Source organism: Copadichromis virginalis, linkage group LG5 (genome assembly GCF_057382275.1).
Source record: "Copadichromis virginalis isolate Kocher_CV1m ecotype Utaka linkage group LG5, C_Virginalis_male_GT1.1, whole genome shotgun sequence".
Taxonomy (NCBI): domain Eukaryota; kingdom Metazoa; phylum Chordata; class Actinopteri; order Cichliformes; family Cichlidae; genus Copadichromis; species Copadichromis virginalis.
The window spans coordinates 13862991-13885463 of NC_140622.1; the positions used below are offsets into that span (position 1 = coordinate 13862991).

The window sequence follows — 22473 nt, forward strand, 5'->3', positions numbered from 1 at the left end:
GCGCGCTTTGTCGGGTACAACGATCTTGCTGCAAACGATATTTTCTGGTCACTGCTCACTTGGGCAGAAGCAGCGTGGCTGTCATAAGCACACCTTGATTTGTGTCAGAAGCCTGCCTGTGAGAGTGCATGTGTAGCTGCGTAGATGTTTACCAGCATGTGGGGGTGGGAGGGGAGGCTGGGATGGAGCGTACAGAAGAAGAAGAGGGAGGGAGGGTGATGATGCTGAGGGAAGAAAAGGGAGGGAGGGAGGGAGGGAGGACAGTGTGCAGTGAAGTAAGAGAGAGAGAGAGGAAGAGAGAGAAAGGAACAGGGACAGGGAAAAAAGGAAAAGGCAGCAGGGAAGGGAAAGACTGGGAGGACGCGCCAACTGCCTATAGATGTTGGAGCCTTTGACAGCGGAGCGCGGTGCTCAGCGGACACAGGAAGATGGTCTCAGTAAGAGGGGAACTGACGGTTGCCTATAATTTAATGTTCAATATCTTGGACTCCTTCTCCATGGGTAATGCTACGGCCAGGAACTCCGGAGCAAAGCTTGCTTTTCTCCTCTTTGACAATCTTCTTTTTATTCGCTTTAGGTGCTTTCCAGGATCCTGTCTTTCCCCTTAACTCTCACTCGTCCTCCCTCAAACACACGCTCACTTGTGCGCGCCTCCGTTGGGTAGCCAGGGTCTCGGGAGCGCTGGGTTAGCCCCCCGGCGCTGGCCGCGCTCTTCTGCCGCACCAGTCAAGCCAAAACGCTGGCCGCGGCAGCGATGCAGATAGATCGCGCTGCCTGCTCCCCACCTCCCCCACACCCCCCCTCCTCCAAAACGTAAGCCACGGAGGGGCGAGCGAATGAAATCAAGCAGGGAAAGAGAGGAAAGGAAAGAGAATGAGACGAGAGCTAGATTTGCTCTGTTGTGACAATGTTGGGGAGTCTGCGTTAATCTTTTTTCCCCCACCCATGTCTTTTTTTAAATTTCCCCTTTATTTTAATGTGAAATAAATGTTCTAACTCCTGGTAACATTTTTCTCTTTCTCTTTTTTTTTCCTTCTGTTTCTCTGTCTGGCTTCACAGGAGTGGCACCTGCAAAGAAGAGCCCAAAACTGGTAAGTAGTTGTTTTAATCTTAATTTTTACATCCATCCACCTCTGTCCACCTCAGTCCTCTAACCACATGTGTGCATCTTTCTGAGGGATGTTTCAATATCATCATCTCTCCCTTTCCCACCTCATCTCTAACTCCTCTCTGTGCGCTGCAACTTGTGCTCATGTTGTGGGTCGGTTTGTGGACATGGGATACTGTACTGCGCGGGGGCGGATTCCTGTAGCTTCACATCAGCCCCCCCCCCCCCCCCCCCCCCTTCTGACGGGGGATGGGACGAGGAGCTTTGATGCACCGCGTGAGCTGGGTTGCTAACACGCTGATGATCGCATCACACTGGGTGCTAAGTTTGCAGTGTGAGCATTGATGTATGATCACAGCTGAGAGACTGCTCCATCCTGTAATGTCTTTATTAAAAGAGAGACCCCTGTAGACTTTGCAACTGAGGGCGTGTTTGCCAATATTGTTTTGCAGGATGATTTTGACTCTCCACACAGAGATTACACTAGGAGGATATGCAGTGGTGCTTTTGAAATGATGGTGCTGTAGTATTAGCGTTGGGTAGTTAATGGTATTCTCATAGCTGTGCATAAGTGGTACAGTTCAAGCGTCACTCATGATGCGCACAGCATGGGTAAGCCCCCCCACTGTGTAGGCACCACTAAAGGTGCAGGATATTTTACAGTTTTATAGAGAAGCGATGTTAAACATAAGGCGAGGGGGGCAGAAATGGCCTAGCAAAGACTCTAATCTAATCTGGCTTTGGAAAATGTGAAGGAAACTTTTAACTGTATTTTCATAAGTTTTACAGCTTAAAGACTTTCACCATTGCCATTCTCACTACACCAAAGCAGTTACGTAAGACATAAACTGTTAAATATTAGTAAAAAAAAAAAAAAAAAAGGAGCTTTTCTATCTACTACTAATTTTTCTTTTTAAAATATTTATCTATAACCAACTTTTAAAAAAATCTATGAATAACCAAAACTTTGTTTTATAAATACAGGACAGTCTGGGCAGTGAGCTACCAGAATGTTTTCAGTAATTTTACTTGGTGGCACTATTCAAAGGACCCTGTAGACTGTGTCTAACAGACCATGTATTTGCCAATTTTGTTTTGCAGGATGATTCTGAGGTGGAATCTTCATACACAGATAACAGTAGGAGGGTATGTGATATTGTTTAGTTGGTGGGAAGGTTTCTAGAAATGAGGTGTTATGATATTATTGGTGTTGGTTTGATAATCCTTAGCTGATAAAAGAGATGGTGGATAAGCTGCCGGTGATAATTATAGCATTACATAATGTTTAACATTAACATTGTGTTTAGGCGTATGAGGCTATTTATGTGTGACAAATCAAATCATGACTCTTATGTCACTACATAATGCAGTGCATAAAGACATGAGTCTGCAGGTGACAGAGCAGTACAGAGCTAAACTTTAAAATTCCTTTTGGGTGCCGTACCTTCAGGCTAGATGAGATGGGAACCATCCATCGTTTTATCAGCGTACAGTTCAAAAGTCTTTATTTCAGGTATTACCAGAAAGACCCTGTAGACGGTGTCTAACAAAACGTGTTTGCCGATTTCATTTTGCAGGATGATTTTGAGCTGGATCCTCCATACGGAGTTAACACTAGGAGGGTATGTGATGTTTTTTTTAAGATGGGGAGAAGGTTTGACTGAGCTAAACTGGAAAAACTTAAAATTCCTTTTGGGTGCTGTACCTTCGGGCTAAATAAGAGAGAAACCATCCATCTTGTTATCAGCACACAGTTCAAAAGCTTGCAATCATGATGGAGTGCATTAGTGCAGGAGTAATCCCCACGTCTTTCAAAGCACCAGTAATGCTGAAGAACAAAAACATATTTCAGAGCAACACATGACACAATCTTGATGATGCCTTTTTTTTTTTTTTTTAAGAAAGCCCTTGCTTATTTCAGCAAAATAATGCACGGCATTCCTCACATATTACATGAGCAGGACTCTCTTCTTAAAGAGTCCAGGTGCTGACCTGACCTGTTCTGGGAAAGAGTCTGTAAACTGAGCATGTTTTTTGTTTTTTTTTTGGGGGGGGGGGGTTGTTTTGCAGGATGATTTTGAGCTGGATCAGCCTTACAGAAAATACACTAGTAGAGTATGTGATCATGTTTAGAACGGCTTTAGGCTGTGGTGGGTTTATGATGGTTCTGGTGTCTTCAGCAAATAGTAAAGGTTATGGATAAAGTGCCAGTAGTGCTGGTGTTATTGCATAATACATTTCAGCTCTACGAGGCTGCTTAGGTGTGACACAACAAGCTTTGGACCTTCTGAATGCTGGGTCCTTCTTGCTGAATATGAAATGAACCATTGATCTCATTATCAGTGCGCTGTTGAAAAGCCAGCACTCATGATGGTGCTATTACATACAGTATGGTTGATCCACACATCTGTGAGAGCAGCTCCAATGATACATTATATATGCAAGTTTTGGAGCAACCATCCCGATCATGACTTTTAAAGAAAGCCTCTTGTTATTAAAGCAAGTTGATCGCACGCTACACTCTGTAAATGTTACATAACCATGACTCTGTCATCAGAGACCAGGCACAAAACTGACCCTTTTTATAACTTTCATTTGAGGTTTTATTAGAAGGACCCTGCAGAGTAATGTGTGTTTGCCAATTTTGCTTCACAGGATGAATTTGAGCCAGATCCTCGATATAGAGAGATTATTAGGAGGGTATGTGATGCTGTTTACATGACGTGAAGATTTTAACGATTAAGCTCCCAATGATAAATGTGTTAATGCATAATGTTTTTACTGTATTTACTCTTTGGTTGTGTGATGATTTTGGCAGCTTAGTGTGACACAGCTAATCTTTTAATTTTGGGGAGATATTGCATCCTTCAGGCTCAATAACAGAGAGGAACATTTATCTCACTACAAGAACACAATTTAACAGTCAGTGTTCATGATTGTATTGTACACAAAAATGATTTTTTTTTTTTTTTTTGTGAAGCAACCAATGCCAAACCCAGATAATGTGCTTTAAAAGACAGCCTTGCTTATTTCAGCAAGTTATTGCCAAACCACATTGTGCATGTATTTTGGAGCTTTTTTGTGTTCATGTGTTTAAAAAATTGTTTTTCAGGATAATTTTGCAATGGCTCCTCCAAACAGAGATTATAGAAGAAGGGTACGTGATGCCATTTAAAGTTTTTGAGAGTGAGGTGTAATCATACTGGTGCTGGGCAGATGATAGAGATGGTATTCTTATAATGTTAATACAAAGTGATCATATTTTAATGCATTCAGGCTTAAATTGTCTCACACAGAACGATATTATGTGTGACTCAACAAACTACTTATGACTGTTAATGCTGTGCTACATAAATGTACATATTACATGAGCATGGAGCCATAGCATGGAGCTCGGGTGCTACACTGGCCTTGTTGCAGTTTAGAAGTGTCATTCAGGCATTATTAGACTGGACATGTTTGCCAATTTCTTTTGCAGGATGATTTTGAGGTGGCATCTTCATACGCAGATAGCACTAGGAGGGTATGTGTTATTGTTTAGATGGGGTGACGGTTTTAGGAATGAGCCGTCATTGGTGGTGGTTCTATAATTCTTAGCTCATAAGAGAGGTGATGGATAAGGTGCCTGGGAGAGCAGTGTAAATGCTGCATGATGTAATGCCTTTATTAATAGAGGGATTCTGCAGACTGTATGTAACTGAAAATGTGTTTGCCAATATTGTTTTGCAGGATGATTTTGAGCCGGGTCCTCAATACAGAGATAACACTCGGAGGGTATGTGATATTAATCAGAGGTGGTGGAAGTATTGTGAATGACAATGGCTATGGTGTTCTTATAACGGATGAAAGCAATGAATAAGCTGTCAGTGATAATCATGTTCATACTGGTTTTACTAACTGTCTGGTTGTCAGAAAAGTAAATGTGACTGTTAATTCTGTAGTACACAAAGGCAGTTAACCAAAGTCAAGCTGGCTGTTAGCTTAGTAGGACAATGGTAAACTTTGAAGTTCTGCTTAACCCAATGTTTTTCAAGGTTAATTAAGAGAGGAACTATCAATCTCATTAAAAACAAATCGTTTTAAAAAGCTGTTTCTGTGACAGCATTGGATTACAATATAATATGTATAGGTTTTAGAGCGATCCACATCATTCCTTTTAAAGGAGGGACGTGCTTATTTCACCAAGACGATGCCAAACCACATTCTGCACATTCTTATTTTTCAGGATAATTTTGCGATGGCTCCTCCATACAGAGATAACAGAATAAGGGTACGTGATGTCATTTAGACAAATTGAAACTTTTCGGGAATGACCATGTGTGCGTAGATGGTACGGTGTGGTCTTCTTATAAAGATAATAGAGGGGATGGGCATGGTGCCAAAGATCATGGGTTTAATGCATGAGGTTTCAATAGAATATTTTAATGCAAGATGCTGTTTATGTGAGGCCCTGCATTCTAGTTATTGCTGTTAATTTAGTAGTACATAAGGACAGTGAACCCAATTTAGGCCTGCTGCTCATTTTTCAGAACCGCACTAAGACTCCCTTTGGGTGCTGTACCTTCAGGCTAAATGAAACGGAAACCTTCCATCTTGTGATCGGCATACAGTTCAAGTTATCATTCATGATGGTATTGCACTGTATAAGTGTATATCTGTGACAGCCCCACCAATGCTGAACAACATATCTAGGTTTTAGAGGAACATATCCCACCATCATGATTATGCCCATTAAATGCTAAACCAAATTCTGCACATATTACAAGATCAAGAGGCCTTAAATAAAGAGTCCAGGAGCTAAACTTTGCCTGCTTGAACTTTGCCTGATAGAACATGGCTGCCAATTTGTTTTTGCAGGATGGTTTTGATGTGGATTCTTCTCACAGATAATATTCAAGGCGGGTTCAAGAAAGTCTTAAATTATTTCAGCAAGACAATGCTGAAATAACAAAGGACACAAGCATGACTCTATATCAAAAATGCCAAGTGCTAAACTGGGCTGGTTTTAGTGCAGATCTTTCTTTCTGATATTGTTAGAAGGACCCTGTAGACTGTGTCTAACAGACCATGTCTTTGCCAATTTTTGTTTTGCAGAATGATTTCGATGTGGAATCTTCATACACAGATAACAGTAGGAGGGTATGTGATATTCTTCACATGGGGTGAAGGTTTTAGCAATGAGTTATTGTGATATTGATGGTGGTTTCATAATCCTGAGCTGACAAAAGACACAATGAAAAAGGTGCCAATGATCATTTTAGCATTACATAATGTTTAATCTCCTAGGACCCGGTGTCCACATATGTGGACATCACATTTTGGGATGTCTAGACCAAAATACTTAATTTTTCTCTACAAGGGCCTGATATGCACTTACGAGGACATTATACTGCCACTGTTCTATTGAAATTTAAAACCAATGTCCTCATATGTGGATCTCATTTTTCTCAAAAAGAAAAATTAGGTAAAAAAAAAAATCTGGTAATTCTTTGTTTTTACATTCATCAGGTCCCAATAAACCCAAATAGCAAAGAAAACATTTAAATGCATGTCATGAAAGACTTCGGGTCTTAGGAGGTTAACATTGCGTTTAGTGTATGAGGCTATTTATGTGTCACACCTCAAAGAAATTGACTCCTTGCGTTACAGTGCATAAAGACAGTGAACATGAGTCATTCCTGCTGGTGACAGAGTTAAACTTTAACATTCCTGTTGGAGGCCGATACCATCATGTTAAAAAGGAAGGAGCCATTTAGAGTTCAAATGCTAGCTTCTCAGGTGTGGCAATGCATGCCATCATTGAGATGATGCTTTTTAATGGAAGACCTTGCTTATTTTAGCAAGATGTTAGCAAACTACAATCTGCCTATGTTACACAATCATGAATACATTGCAAAAAGTCTAGTTGCTAAACTAAAATAGAACCCTCCTCTTGATAATATAAAAGGGTCCTATAGTCTAAACATGTGTTTGCTAATTTTGCTTCGCAGGATGATTTTGAGCCGGATCCTCGATATAGAGAGAACATTAGGAGGGTATGTGATGCTGTTTACATAACGTGAAGATTTTAGGACTAAGCTGCCAAGGATAAATGTGTTAATGCATAATGTTTTTACTTTATTTACTGTTTGCTTGTGTGATGTTGTCTGTGTGCGACACAAAAACTAAATTGCTGTTAATTCTGTAGCCCATAAAGACAAAAAAACATAGTCAGGCCTGATGCCAGCTTAGCATGACACAGCTAATCTTTGAATTTTGGGGAGATATTGCATCCTTCAGGTTCAATAACAGAGAGGAACATTTATCTCACTACAAGAACACAATTTAACAGTCAGTGTTCATGATTGTATTGTACACAAAAATGATTTTTTTATTTTTTTTATTTTTTTTTTTTTTGTGAAGCAACCAATGCCAAACCCAGATAATGTGCTTTAAAAGACAGCCTTGCTTATTTCAGCAAGTTATTGCCAAACCACATTGTGCATGTATTTCAGGAGCTTTTTTTTGTATTAATTTTTATATTATTATTATTTTTCAGGATAATTTTGCAATGGCTCCTCCAAACAGAGATTATAGAAGAAGGGTACGTGATGCCATTTAAAGTTTTTGAGAGTGAGGTGTAATCATACTGGTGCTGGGCAGATGATAGAGATGGTATTCTTATAATGTTAATACAAAGTGATCATATTTTAATGCATTCAGGCTTAAATTGTCTCACACAGAACGATATTATGTGTGACTCAACAAACTACTTATGACTGTTAATGCTGTGCTACATAAATGTACATATTACATGAGCATGGAGCCATAGCATGGAGCTCGGGTGCTACACTGGCCTTGTTGCAGTTTAGAAGTGTCATTCAGGCATTATTAGACTGGACATGTTTGCCAATTTCTTTTGCAGGATGATTTTGAGGTGGCATCTTCATACGCAGATAGCACTAGGAGGGTATGTGTTATTGTTTAGATGGGGTGACGGTTTTAGGAATGAGCCATCATTGGTGGTGGTTCTATAATTCTTAGCTCATAAGAGAGGTGATGGATAAGGTGCCTGGGAGAGCAGTGTAAATGCTGCATGATGTAATGCCTTTATTAATAGAGGGATTCTGCAGACTGTATGTAACTGAAAATGTGTTTGCCAATATTGTTTTGCAGGATGATTTTGAGCCGGGTCCTCGATATAGAGATAACACTCGGAGGGTATGTGATGCTGTTTACATGACGTGAAGATTTTAGGATTAAGCTCCCAATGATAAATGTGTTAATGCATAATGTTTTTACTGTATTTACTTTTTGGTTGTGTGATGATGTTGGCAGCTTGGCATGACACAGCTAATCTTTTAATTTTGGGGAGATATTGCATCCTTCAGGCTCAATAACAGAGAGGAACATTTATCTCACTACAAGCACATAATTTAACAGTCAGTGTTCATGATTGTATTGTACACAAAAATGATTTTTTTTTTTTTTTTTTGGAAGCAACCAATGCTACTACCCAGATAGCTTATTTAAGCAAGTTATTGCCAAACCACATTCTGTATGTATTTCAGGAGCTTCTTTTGTATTCATTTGTATCCATTTAAAAATATATATTTTTCAGGATAATTTTGCGATGGCTCCTCCATACAGAGATAACAGAATAAGGGTACGTGATGTCATTTAGATACATTGAAACTTTTCGCGAATAACCTTGTGTGCGTAGATGGTGCTTATAAAAACAATAGAGGGAATGGGCAAAGTGCCAAAGATCATGGGTTTAATGCATGAAGTTTCAACAGAATATTTTAATTTTAATATTTTAATATAGTTATTGCTCTTAATTTAATAGTACATATGGACAGATATAGTGTATATCTGTGACAGCACCACTAATACTGAATGACATATGTAGATTTTAGCATCCCACCTTACATAATATTTAGCATAATCTTTAGCATAATGTTTAACATTGCGTTTGATGATGCCCTTCAAATGCTAAACCAAATTCTGCACATATTACAAGATCAAGAGGCTTCAATAAAGAGTCAAGGAGCTAAACTTTGTTTTGTTTTGCAGGATGATTTTGATGCGGAATCTTCATACACAGATAACAGTAGGAGGGTATGTGATATTGTTCAGATGGGGTGAAGGCTTTAGAAATAAGTTGTGATATTGGTGTTGGTTTGATAATCCTAGGCTGATAAATGACACAACGAAAAAGGTGCCGATGATCATTTTAGCATTACATAATGTTTAACATTGCATTTAGTGTATGAGGCTAAAATGCTCGAAGTTTAGAACTTTGATTATTAAAGCACTTTGTAGACTCAATCTGTGATTGCCAATTTTGTTTTGCAGGATGATTTTGAGATGGATCCTCGGTACAGAGCTTATGGAAGCAGGGTATGTGATCTTTGTTTAGAGAAGGTGAAGGTTTTGGGAATGACCGGTTTGGATAACGGTGATGGGTTGATAACAGTAATTGAATTCTTACAGCAGATAATAGAGCTGATGAACAACTTCCCACTGATAAATGTGAAAAATCATAATGTTTTTAACAGGTTTGGATATCTGAGGCTGATTGGGTGCTGCAGAAAAACTATTGGTGCCATAGCAGGACAGAGCTATAATGTTCAATTTGTTTTAGATGCCTTGTCCTTAAGGATAAGATAGGGACCATCATTCAAGTTATAAGTGTGCTGTTTTAAAAGCCAGAATTTGCCCTTATATTGGTGTAGAGTATAATATAAACAGATTGTCGACCAAAAATGCTGCTTTTCATCTGATGCCTTGTTGAGACAATGCCTAAACCACTTTCTGCACATATTTCAGGAGCTTTTTGCAATTTTCATTTTTTATCATTATTTTTTTTTCCAGGATGATTTTGCGATGGCTCCTCCATACAACGATTACTCTAGAAGGGTATGTGATATAATTTAGATACAGTACAGAATTTTGGTGGGAGATTGATGTCATGTATGGTGGTGCTAGTTAGGTAATGGTGATGGTGTTCTTGAAAGCGTAACAGAGGTGATGGAAAAGTTGCCAGTGCTAAACCATCAAGTCACTATTAGCTGTGTCTGAGTGAAAGTACAGTAATAGTATAGAATAGTTTTGCAGGATGATTTTCCACTGGCTTCTACTTATAGAGACCACCCTATCTGATTTCAGTTAGCTAGGGAAGAAAATTGTTGGGATGTGTGATGATATTAATGCTGGGTATATGATTATGATGGGATTTCTATAGCAGATAATCGAGGTGATGGGTATGCTTTTTAAATGCATGTTATGTTAAGAAGTTGTATGTGTGCTAAACCAGTGATGCGTCACGTTAAGCAGGACTGAGCTGAGTCTTAGGAAGCAGTGAGGATTTGCTTTCATTGCCCCACCTACCAATGCCTCTCGCGTCCCATCTTCTGTCTCTTTAATAAGTTATTGGAGCAGCACAAACCCATGTATTAAACTACTCGCAGGCCACCGAGGAACAACGCAATGACTGCAGAAGGTCAAAATCTAATAGATTCATCAAGTATAGGAGATTTGTTTTCATTTAAGAGGGGGATAGGATTTGGACTTTCCGTGCATCAAACAACAAGAAAAAAACACAGATTGGTTGGCCTGGGTTTTTTTTTTTTTTTTTCTTTTGAGAATCAGTCCTCAGGTCTGACTTTAGCATCAACACGACCTGCATTTCTGATTAAGTATATGACTCTATTGATTTTTTTTATTTTTATTTTTTTAAGTACACCACAAACCCTAGTGAGGTTATTTGCAGCACCAGCAGAGTAAGCATTCCAGCTGGAGCCACAGCCCCGACTTAATATTTCCTAAAGCATCAAGCTTATTTTATGTCTAACAAGGATGATGAATATAAACATGAATTGCAGAGGTGTAGGAGAGTGATTCAGCGAGTAATGAGTGTGAAGACATGACTGCACTTTGAAGGCCAAACACTTTGATATTTGAGAACAGACGAGCCACTTGCCTCCACCCTTTCCTGGTATATTTTTGTCCTCGGCGTCCAAAGTAATGTGCAGTCACGTGACGTGAAGAGACTGAACTGCTGTCATTTTCGCTTACCGTCTTAAAATATCGGCCTTTCTTTCCCGAGCTCTGCCCCGTAACCCTTTCACGTCGCTGGCTTCTTCGCAGCAGTGGAGAATTTGCAGACCAATGGTGACGATGTGATGCTTGCAAAGGAGAGATGCTGTGACAAGGATGACAAACAGGATCTTTACCGATACTCGCAGCGTATCTGTGCCTGAGCTCGGGATTGTGAGGTTTACTCAGCTCGAATCCTCGAACAGATGCTTAAGTGCGCATGTTATTGAGGGGCGAGTGGCAATTTATAAGCAGTTTTACATTTCTACCTTCACCAGTAAAGTCCTCTCTTCTTTTTAAAACCCTGGAGTGCTTTATTCATTGTGACTATCCCTCCATATACAGCAGGGAATGCAGCTCCTTCTTAATACATTCCACTCTGTTAAACAAAAGGAATAGGCAATGTACTCTTGTAAGTTCCACAGTTTTCTCCCATAGCTGAATGACTTAATCATGAGAAACCATTGAGGTCCTCTTTTTTTTTTTCTCCTTCTTTGTTAGCTTTAAAAGAATTCTCTGCATAAAACAGCTTGATTATTCTTTGTGTTAAATAAGGGAGCAATACGACAATGGTTGACATTATACTCTTAGAATGTGCTTCCTTTCACCCCAAGGAGAAGCCATGTTTAATCTTTTTGAACTCTAATTCAGAATTGCTCTGTATTCACATCTCCGCTGTCCCTGTTCCTCCTCTCACAAACCACAACCCAGATTCATATTTTCTATTCTGCTGTTGACGATGCAATAACCTTCTTTTTTTTTTTAATGTTTTTGTCTCCTCCTGTCAGTCATTTTTGAGTTCAGCTTCCATGCTCCTGTGCAGAAGATTTGAAACAGTCAAATGATATTGATCTGCTTCTCCAACAGCAGTTGTCAAGAAAGGACAGCCAGAACAGCTCCCAGCATAGTGTTTCCAGCCACCGGAGCGCGCACACAGACTCGCCTGTGCACTCTTCCCTGGCACCCGCTCTCAGTGAGAGCAACGCGCCCCCACCTCCCTCGCAGCCTTTGCCGGGACTCCCAATCCAGGACTCCCCAGGAGACGGGACCATCCAGAGAAAACCGGACCCCTTTAAGATTTGGGCCCAGTCCAGGAGCATGTATGAAAGTAGGCGTAAGTATATTCATTTCTGGTGGCGGTTGGATGAGGGCAGCATGGGGTATTGGCTCGGTGCAGACCCTTGGTGTCTTGGTGGTACTGCTCATTTTGGGGAACGTTTTGTGCTTGTAAGTAAGCTGGGTCAGATATTTATATTTATTTATTGATCTATGTTTTACTAAAGACTGGCTTGCGCTCAAATGCTCCACTACACATAGTGATTAACAACTATATTATACCGCCTGTGATAAAACATAAATATTGTAGGAGTCTGTCAAAGAAATTTGTTTGTTGTTATTATTTATTAGGCAAATGACAAATTGAATTCATATTTTTATACCCAAATTTGAGCTGGCACACTGGACTTCACAGAGAAGTCAGAAATTATATATACATTTTTTTTAAAGTCTGATGTTCTGATCAACCAGTAAAACTTTTCTGTTCAGGGGTGCAAATTAATGAGCATAATTGAGCTTTGCTATTTTTTCAGCTTTCTTTAATGTAAAATATTGACATTTGGCATTAACCTCCTAAGACCCGAACTCTTCCACAGCATGCATTTTTAACTTCTCTTTGATATTTGGGCTGATTGGGACCCAATGAATGTAAAAACAAAGAATTACCAGATTAATTTTTTTTACCTAATTTTTGTTTCTAAGAAAAATGAGATCCACATATGAGGATATTCGTTTAAAATTTCGATAGAACAGTAGCAGTATAATGTCCTCGTACGTGGATATCAGGCCCTTGTAGAGCAAAATTGAGTATTTTGGTCTAAATAACCCAAAATGCGATGTCCACATATGTGGACGCCAGGTCCTAGGAGGTTAAATATATGGTTTAGAATCAGGGGTGTCAAACTCCACGCCTCGAGGGCCGGTGTCCTGCAGGTTTTAGACCTGTCCTTGATCCAACGCAGCTGATTTAAATGGCTAAATTACCTCCTCAACATGTCTTGAAGTTCTCCCGAGGCCTGGTAATGAACTAATCATTTGATTCAGGTGTGCTGACCCAGGGTGAGATCTAAAACCTGCAGGACACCGGACCTTGAGGCCTGGAGTTCCCCACTGCTGGTTTAGATAAAAGAGCTTGTGCATGCTGGTGGATTTACCATTACAGAAAAATAAATAAATAAATATAAATAAAGATTTTGGAAGTTATCAGTACTGTTAATTTAGGGCATAAACCTTACATTGGGAGGACATTGTAGAATGTAAAATCAATTCACCTACATATTTTCATATGTACTCCGTCACTGCCTTGAAGGAAAACTGCTGATAGATGTCAGTGATGGTAGATGAGGAGCTTAGCTAATAAAGAAAGCAGTTTACATTTATTTGTATATAGGCTGTCTTGTAAAATTACTAGAATCTAGCTTTATGTCTACAGGTACATGTATTTTTTTTCTGGCATAGCCATGGCAAGCATCTCCTTGGTTTTTTTCCCCCAAGCTAAGCTAATTGGCTTTTCTTTCACATTTAGCATTCAGCTATCAAAGTGGTGTCAATCTTTGAAACTGAGACTCCACAAGAAACTGAATAGTAATAGTATTTCCCAAAAGAGCTAGCATGCTACTTTGTTACTAGCTGTAGACATGTAGGCCTCCAGTGTGTTGTTGATTGTGTCCTCTTAAAATTACTAGTTGCCGCTTTCACCCAGTGCCAGACAACAGCACCACTGACACACTTTTATTTTAGACTTCCCTTAAGAGGCACATGGTGTATAATTAGTACAAGAGTGGAGTAGATGTTGGCGGATTGTAAACCTCCCCACCCCCTGCCTTGGCAAAGCAAGGGGATTGCACTAATTAAAAAGAATAACCATCATATTCATTGTCAAGTTAAAAAAAAAGAGAGAGACATCTGCAAAGGGTTTTTATTCTTTCATTTATTTATTTTTTAAAGATCTAATCAGTTTTCCAGGCGCACTTGTTGAGGATTTTCATTATTTAGATGAAGAAGAATGAAAAATGAAGGGCTGAGCGTAGGCAGTGGTTCAGACACCTGTTGGAAAGCTGCCATGATTAGTTGAGTCAATAGTATTTGATTTTGTAATAAATAAATGAATAACAATAATAGAAATGGAGTGAAAGAATCCACAACCAAGGGTGGGGGGGATGTTGTCTACATACCCGCCCTCATATGATGACATCCCAATAGGGGATTTCTAAATTGCCCAGCCAGTTTGATCTGGTAAAATGTTAGAAAAGCAAAAACAAAGAATAATAATAGGAGAGTTGATCAAAACATTTGAAGGGGATGTAAAGAGAAATATAAGAGAAAGCTGAGCACTCTGAGGTATAGAGTCACAAGGCGAAATACCTTGAACAGCACGGGATGAACAGCAGGTGTAAAACCTCCACTTCCTCACGCTTCATTGAGCTCTCTCCATAAAACTCACTCCATAGTTCTCAGGCCTTGGATAGGGCAGAGACATTTTTCCATGCAGCATTCACTATAATGAAAAACTCTGCCGAGATCAAGGTCTTTAAACTTACCGTGCAGGGAGTGATTTCCATTTGCAGGAAGAAAACGTCCCAAAATCTCGCACAGCATTAGCCTGCTGTAAAAGCGGAGGAAGCTTGCTCGTGCTTTTGTTGGGCTTCATTACGATTATTTTGGGGTTTTAAAAAAAAAAAAAAAAGAATTATCTCCTTTTTTGTAACATCATCACTCACAGCTTTGAATAGGGCCGTCTATCTTGGGAAAATATTGATCCGTTCATGCCCAGTTGCCTCACTGTGGGGATCACTTATGGGTCTATTAATGGGCAGGAGCAGCGTGTGCAGTTGACCTTCCTGAGTGCGGGTGCAGATTGCGACAGTTAGCCTTTGACTCTTTCCTCCTCTGGTTCCTCCACAGTAACCCTGTGATAGATTGGAAGAGATAGCTGCGCTCCGTGGGGATTTTAAGTGTTGACTGAAGGAGCAGATTGGAAGCAGACTGCTTATGCTTTCTGCCATCCCACCCTCTCTTAGTGGTTTTAGCGGCCTTGGCAGCAGCAGCTTCAGCTGGAGCAAAAAAGGAAATCTCCCTGAGAGATGTTTGTCTGCACACATAACACATCTGCGCCCATGGAAATGCATGCACACGTACTCATATGGGGATTCAAAGCCGCGTATTTAAAGCAAAGAAGCTCCTATGTACAATGGGATAAGGCCACACGCATGCAAATCATCGCGTGTCACACATCACCTCACAAGACAAACACTGTAGCCCATTTGAGCATCTCTAAGGTTGTCTCAAAAAGCTGCAAGAAAGTGAAACTATACTCTGAAACGATCAGAAGGGAATTATAATCTGATCGTTTCTAATTATGGGAACGATGGACACGATATCTTTTTTCTCAGCCTGTCTTTTCAGTTTGTTTTCGCTCTAAAATTATACTCTTGGCCCAAAATAGATCTTTTTTATCTTTTGATGGCTCGTTTTTTTTTTGTTTTTTTTACTGTCTTTGTGCAGTGTGCTACCACAGTGACAAAGCTTTGAACACAAATGATGACAGTATTTACATGCTGACATAAACAAACATATCTGATTGTCTCAGAAGAGCAGGTGTATTCATTATGCTCACACTGTGGTTGGCTTATTGTGTACCTGAGGGTATTAAATGAAATGTCTGAAGGCATCACGGTGCAGGAATAGAGATCCCACAAGGCCAACTGTGCTTGTGCATAAGTGTTTATGGCAGCTTGTTGATTTCACAGTTCCAGACTTCCAGGAGCAGGACATTTTCCTGTGGAGAAAGGACACGGGGTTCGGCTTCAGGATCCTCGGAGGCAACGAGCCAGGAGAGCCTGTGAGTCTCTCTCCCTCAATCTTTTTCAATCTCACGGCTGAAATCTCTCCAGTTTGCGTTTCAATTTCCTCACTTTTCACCGTACATCTCCGAAGAAATGGATAAACTGACAAGATTGTGTAGCTTGAATGATGAAAAGGATGCTATATTCCCAGCACTAGTGGGAGCAGCAGCTATAGGATTTTCTTTCAACAGTCTCAACACAACAGTTCTTATCTTCCCCTTGTGTGCGTGTCCATGCTTGTGTATTGGAATTCAGCAATTTCATATCTGTGATTGCTTCTCTCTGATCTGACCAATGTAGCCTTAACCAGTCAGGGAAGAAAAAAAAACCCTGCACACACACCATTTCTTTTTTTCTTTTCCTTTAAAGAGTCAAAGTTGTTTGTTCTTGTTTACACTAGCCTGCACTGCGTCTCCCCCCTGCTTTTCTTGAAGGGGGGAAAAAAAATAATGATTTACTTTAGAGCTTGGCTTGGGTTACTGCTGTTACAGGCTTGAGAGAATAGTAAAGATTTAATGCTGAAGTTTAAATTGTAGCTGTGCAGCATGCCAAGTTTATGGCCGCTGAGAAAATCGACACATTTTTATATGTCATGCACTTTAATGTCGTACTTTTTCTTTTTAGAATACCGCTTGATCGCTTTCCATGCATTTATTTTGCAAAGGTGCGGCGTAACGTATAGCTGCGCAGTCTTTGTCGACGCGTGGTTTCGAATGCACGGCAACCTCATTCGTCTGCTGCGTTTCAGATCTACATTGGCCACATAGTCAAGTACGGGGCTGCAGATGAAGATGGACGCCTGCGATCCGGTGATGAGCTGATATGCGTGGATGGAACGGCGGTGGTGGGAAAGTCGCACCAACTGGTGGTCCAGCTGATGCAGCAGGCTGCCAAGCAGGGCCATGTCAACCTCACAGTGCGGCGCAAAAGCACTTACGCTGGTGAGAAGCAAGCAGCTCGAGATGGAGGAGTAGTTTAAGCTTTTTAAAGACCTCCTAAGAGGTCCAAGAGAGGGTTTTTACTGAAGTCCAAGAATACACTCAGGTTGTTGTGGCTCAGGACGTAGAGTAGGTCATTTACTCCAGTCCACATAGCAAAGTGTGTAAGATACTGAAAGGAAAACTGATTCTGATACATCATCCACCAATATGTGGTTCTGTGAAAATACACAGATGGATAGAAAATAGTACCGTAAGAATGTGGCAGTCCATTTATTATTGAATTCTACTGATTTTACTTCAAATAACAGTGACAAATAATACTGCAGAACTTTTAAAGTGTACTGCAAAAGACAAACGGGTATATCCGTCCACAGTGCAACCAATCAGAACATGTTTTATTAAGTCAGTTAATTTCATCCTCTTATAAACAGTCAGGATCCAATTTCAAGTAGTTTCAAGTTAAGCTAGTAGCTTTGTTGACCAATAGTCCAAAAATGACCATCATTTGTTTCTCTATTTAGATTCCTTTATGCAGGATTCAGAATTAGCAGAACTGTAATTTTTTGTTTTGTTTTATAAATTGCAAAAAGTATAAATATCTCTAACTGATCAGTTTGTTTACATATAGTGTATTCACTGATAACATGTCAGTGAATTTTAATGTGTATTGAATCAGTTTTGAGAGCAGTCTGAGATGGCTTCATTTATATTCGGTTTTTGCAGCTTTGCTTACAGTAAAACATTGTTCAGTTTTAGAAATGCACTCCCTGCTTTACCAACAGCCACATTTATGTCAGTCATACTTCCATCAGGAGCCCAGAGGCCTTCTTAATATATATCTAAGGTCAACCTTTCACCTTTTTAGAATTTAGTGTGGGTGTGGAAGTGGTCAGCCGCTACCACGAGCTAACACCCACGCCCCACCGCTGACTTCACTCCGGTCAACACAGCTCTGCTCCTTTAAAAAAAAAAAAAAAAAAAAAAAAAAGGCCCATAAATATGATGGAGAGGGTGGCCAACCTTCGGCCCAGTGACAGCAGCCAGACATTAGTGCATTGCTGCTCCCTGTCTGCCTCGGAGCGTCGAGAATATGAGGCGCCTTCCTTGAGCAGCTGTACAGGAAATGAAATGTGGAATGAAATGTCCAGATAGAGCAGGCAGAACACGTCCTCGGTTCATCTTTTCTTGGAAACAGATGAGAGCAAAGATTGGTGAAGAGGCCTTCTTCCAAAGCTGTCCTTTTTTTTAAATCATAAGATAAACTAGGTGTGCTAGAGGAGCTAAATATCTGTTATTTGCCTCCTTTAATATTGTACTGCTCACGTAACGTTTAGGGATGTTGTCATATGTTTTTGCACAGCTTTGCTTTCATTACATTAGGTTCTCACTCTGTTTTGTACATGATTGTCTCCTGAATGTCTCACCTTTGGTTTCACCTCCCTTGTGATCTTTTACTGTTAATCTTCTATATCTGTGTTTTTCTTACCCTCCTGTTTGCACTTTGCACCTCATCTATGTATCTTTCTCACCATATCCTCCTCCTCCTGCCATTTTTAGTTAAAGCAGAGGGAGACATGCCTCCATCGCCGGCGTCTTCGCACCACAGCAGCACCCAGGCGCCCAGTCTCACAGAAGATACTGGGAAGCGCACCCCACAGGGCAGCCAGAACTCCCTCAACACAGTAAGCTCCGGCAGCGGCTCCACCTCTGGCATCGGCAGCGGTGGAGGAGGCGGAGTGGGTGGCGGGGGCGGCGGCAGCGCCGTGGTCGCCGCTGCGGCCGCCACCACCTCCTCTCAGCCGCCCATCGCCACCCCCGCTGTCGTCTCATCCGGTTTGCAGCCCTACGACGTAGAGATCCGCCGCGGCGAGAACGAAGGATTCGGTTTCGTCATCGTCTCGTCGGTGTCGAGGCCCGAAGCTGGCACCACCTTCGGTAAGCACGAGCACCCGCAAACACCACCACCAGCGCACCGTTGATGGCGGCTCATGCTGTTATTTCAAAAATCACTTCTACTCAGCAAAAACCCGAATCACACTTTGGCTTTTGCCTCATCACCGGGGCCTTTTATCTTCTCGTCTGCACTACGGGAATCCTTTGAATCCTCTATAAAAACCACTGAACGCTAAATAGCCTGACAGCCAGTGCACAGTCTGGCTATTTACAGTCCCACCAGATCAATATCAACACTCTTCAAAGAAGTGGTTCTTCTTTCTCATTTTCATCTGAGCCTGTCAAACCAAGACACTGAAACCCTTTCTTTGCCTGCAGCTGCTGCTCACACTCACATAAGGCTTTCATAATTGATCACAAGTGAAGTAGGTCTTACATAAAGCCACTTGTATTATTCAGCTGAACTTAAATGGCTTGTGCGGAGCAGGTTGGCACTAAAATCCTAATAGCAGTTTAATGAGAATGAGCACTGCAAGAAAGATAAATAGGGGAAATGATCAACGTGAATGGGTTCTATTTATTTTCCAGCATGTGATTAGAGATATTCGCTTACTCAAACTTTATCTTCTTTTCTCTTCTTTTTTGTGAGGTTCTTTTTCATTGCTTAGCTGGTGAATGGTGTCGTTTTTCTCTGTTTGATATTGCACAGCAACGCAAGTAAATCAGATTCAGCGTTGCTTTTACAAACTCGTAGCACTGCATCTTTTCTACTCGTATTCCATGTACCGGTACGTTTTTTGCTCGCTGCTATGGCTTCCTACCTACACTAGAAGGACATTGCACCATGCTCTTCTCTCCCTGTGTGGGTGTACAGCACTGGAAAGGTCTGTGAACGCTTAGCTTTACAGATTGGCTTTTTTTTTTCTTCTTTTTGTAAAGTGAAGCTCCTTTTCACAGGCCAAAGCAGAAAGCATAGGCTAGTAGATGACCTTCCATTTCAGTTAACGTGTAAAGGAAGATTTATCTCTCCGCTGCTCTTGATATTTCACAGTCCTAGATGGTCAGGTTTATTCAGGGGGACAGAAACGGGTTGGGATCAGATGAGTTTGTTGTGTATTAAAAGTGTGAATGCAGCGGGAAGGATGGAAGAATAATAATGAAAAGTAAGGAGGGGAGAGGGTGGCGAGAGTAATGAGTGATTGGGGGCGTCAGTCTGTAGTGACTGATGTCGGCCTGCAGAGTGAAACAAACAGAGAGACTTCAGGGTAGCTGGTGAGATGTCAGCTCTGATGTATGTTTGCAGAGTCTAACTTTCTGTAGTTGCAGGTGTTTGGGATGTAGATGAAACAGAGCTCTAACTTAACAAGAGTTTTTTAGATGTTGAGAATCGTTTGGAAAAACTATTTAGAGAAAATAGTAAGACAAATCCTCCTATTTCTTTGCAGTGCACATTTAAATTGACCCTTCTTTTCCAGTGCTTGCATATTATCCTCTTCTTCTTCTCAGTGACTTTTGCTTGGCTGACTGTTGGCTGCGGGTCAATTAACCTTAACCCTTCTTGGTCCTCTTCTTCTGCTCCTTCCCCACTTTTCCCTCCCGTTTTCCTCCTCTCACCAAACACAATCCCCCAACATTTACACGCGCACACACACACACTCAATCACGCATGCATTACACATCCACATCGATGCTGACCATAGCTGGAAATGCTTGTGTGGCCATGCCCCACAAAATAGGACGCATCATTGAGGGAAGCCCAGCAGACCGCTGCGGGAAGTTGAAAGTCGGCGACCGCATCCTGGCTGTGAATGGATGCTCGATCACCAACAAGTCCCACTCGGACATCGTCAACCTCATCAAGGAGGCTGGAAACACAGTTACACTACGCATCATTCCTGGAGATGGTGAGTAGAGAAAAGTGAATCCAAAACCAGGTCCGAATTTTTTCCTCATATCAGCTATTATTAGATTCCTGATTATGTTTGAGGAGACTTGTTCTCACTTTCCTGGGTTGTCGTTGTTGTTATTAAGTATTCCTTCGGCGTTATGTAAAGTGCACTTTCTTCAGTGGCTTTCAAAGTGACTATAACGCCTCCGCAGTGTTGACAGGAGTGATTCTTTGGGGATATTTGGGAGGTTGCTGGGTTTTTGTTTGTTTTTTTGTTTTTTTGGTATTTTTTAGCTTCCTGCCTTTGGCGTGCCCGCATTTTTAAAACATGCAAGAGCCGTTTAGATTTCGGTGTGTATGCGTGCGTGAGCGGAGAGAGGGCGAGCGAGACAGGCACCGAGAGATGCTGAATTTCCTCTGTGCATGTGGGTGTCTCCCCTCTGTCAAAGTGGATTTAAGGAAAAGTTTGTGTGCATTCTATGTTGCGCTGTGCAGCTGAGAACTTTCTGTGTTTTGTGCTGACATATCACCCTAGCGTGCTTCACAAATGCTATTTAATTAAGCGTGCGTGTGTGTGTGCTCATGGAAAATGGTAAATGGTAAATGGCCTGTATTTATATAGCGCTTTACTAGTCCCTAAGGACCCCAAAGCGCTTTACATATCCAGTCATCCACCCATTCACACACACATTCACACACTGGTGATGGCAAGCTACATTGTAGCCACAGCCACCCTGGGGCGCACTGACAGAGGCAGAAAGGCAATACTCCCTGTCAACCTGCACACTGGTAGGAATAGGAGCTATTTGTCCGCCGCTCGTTGCTTTCCGCCTCGCTTCTTATGGATGGAGAGGGTTTTTTGTTTCTCCCTTCAGAGCAGTTGATGAGAACAGTGAGCCAAAATTGCTCTGCCAAGAAGACACAGAGCAAGAGAGAAGGCGCTGGCGAGGAATAACTGGATATGCTTTATCGGAAAAGTTCTGGTTTGTGTTTATGTGCATGTGTCAAACAACCAGACGCCGTCTGACACAGAGGCAGAAAGAGTGTCGGGCAGAGATGGTGGCTTGTGTTTCTAAACTTGTGCCTCTGAATGACTGTTCTGGCTGCCTCCGTTTACAAATGGCTGAGCATCGCCAATTTCTTTGTGGATCAGTCCAATCTTTAAGCTTTCTGATGGGAACAAGCGCCATAGCGAGAGCTTCCTCTAAAGGTGAAGTCTGATTCAGCTCAACCCCCTCACCGTGTGAGAGCACAGATGGAGTTTTGTAGTAGCTGATGCTCGGTACGCCTGCAGTGTCGAGGAAACGAGCATGGGAGTCTCCCTGCTGCTGCTCAGTAATACGTGTACAAGAAACTAATACCTTCATCAGAGCTGATGTCTCTGCAGCATAAATTTGGAGCACAGACAAAGCCCTCCTCATTCTTTCCACTGTGTGAGAAAAGAGAGCTAGACGTGCTGTATGTGATATGATTTTTATTGTTAGCACATGTTGTATTTTAAGTGTAATCTGTAGCTCTCGTATCCTTTTACCCTCTGTAGTGCTCGTTTTCTTTACCTCCCTTGAATTGATTGTACCTGCTGTCCTTCCCGGCTCACGCCATTCAGGGCTGGAGGGCAAATGCGTGGTCAAAGCCACAGACGAATTACAGAACGCTTCAGTT

At 41.3% G+C, this 22473-nt stretch overlaps 1 protein-coding gene across 1 annotated transcript in view; it reads left to right on the forward strand.

The window, feature by feature from the left end:
* Positions 1 to 22473, forward strand: part of magi1b (membrane associated guanylate kinase, WW and PDZ domain containing 1b) — a 139054-nt gene that overhangs the window by 106824 nt on the left and 9757 nt on the right. The window contains exons 13-33 of the mRNA XM_085456046.1: positions 1060 to 1091; positions 2210 to 2254; positions 2686 to 2730; positions 4221 to 4265; positions 4587 to 4631; positions 4838 to 4882; positions 5334 to 5378; positions 6203 to 6247; positions 7099 to 7143; positions 7647 to 7691; positions 8013 to 8057; positions 8264 to 8308; positions 8709 to 8753; positions 9164 to 9208; positions 9446 to 9490; positions 9965 to 10009; positions 12056 to 12302; positions 15994 to 16085; positions 16838 to 17030; positions 18588 to 18965; positions 20624 to 20827. Coding sequence (XP_085312172.1) covers positions 1060 to 1091; positions 2210 to 2254; positions 2686 to 2730; positions 4221 to 4265; positions 4587 to 4631; positions 4838 to 4882; positions 5334 to 5378; positions 6203 to 6247; positions 7099 to 7143; positions 7647 to 7691; positions 8013 to 8057; positions 8264 to 8308; positions 8709 to 8753; positions 9164 to 9208; positions 9446 to 9490; positions 9965 to 10009; positions 12056 to 12302; positions 15994 to 16085; positions 16838 to 17030; positions 18588 to 18965; positions 20624 to 20827 — 1821 coding nt within the window. The remainder of the gene's footprint in view (positions 1 to 1059; positions 1092 to 2209; positions 2255 to 2685; positions 2731 to 4220; positions 4266 to 4586; positions 4632 to 4837; positions 4883 to 5333; positions 5379 to 6202; positions 6248 to 7098; positions 7144 to 7646; positions 7692 to 8012; positions 8058 to 8263; positions 8309 to 8708; positions 8754 to 9163; positions 9209 to 9445; positions 9491 to 9964; positions 10010 to 12055; positions 12303 to 15993; positions 16086 to 16837; positions 17031 to 18587; positions 18966 to 20623; positions 20828 to 22473) is intronic.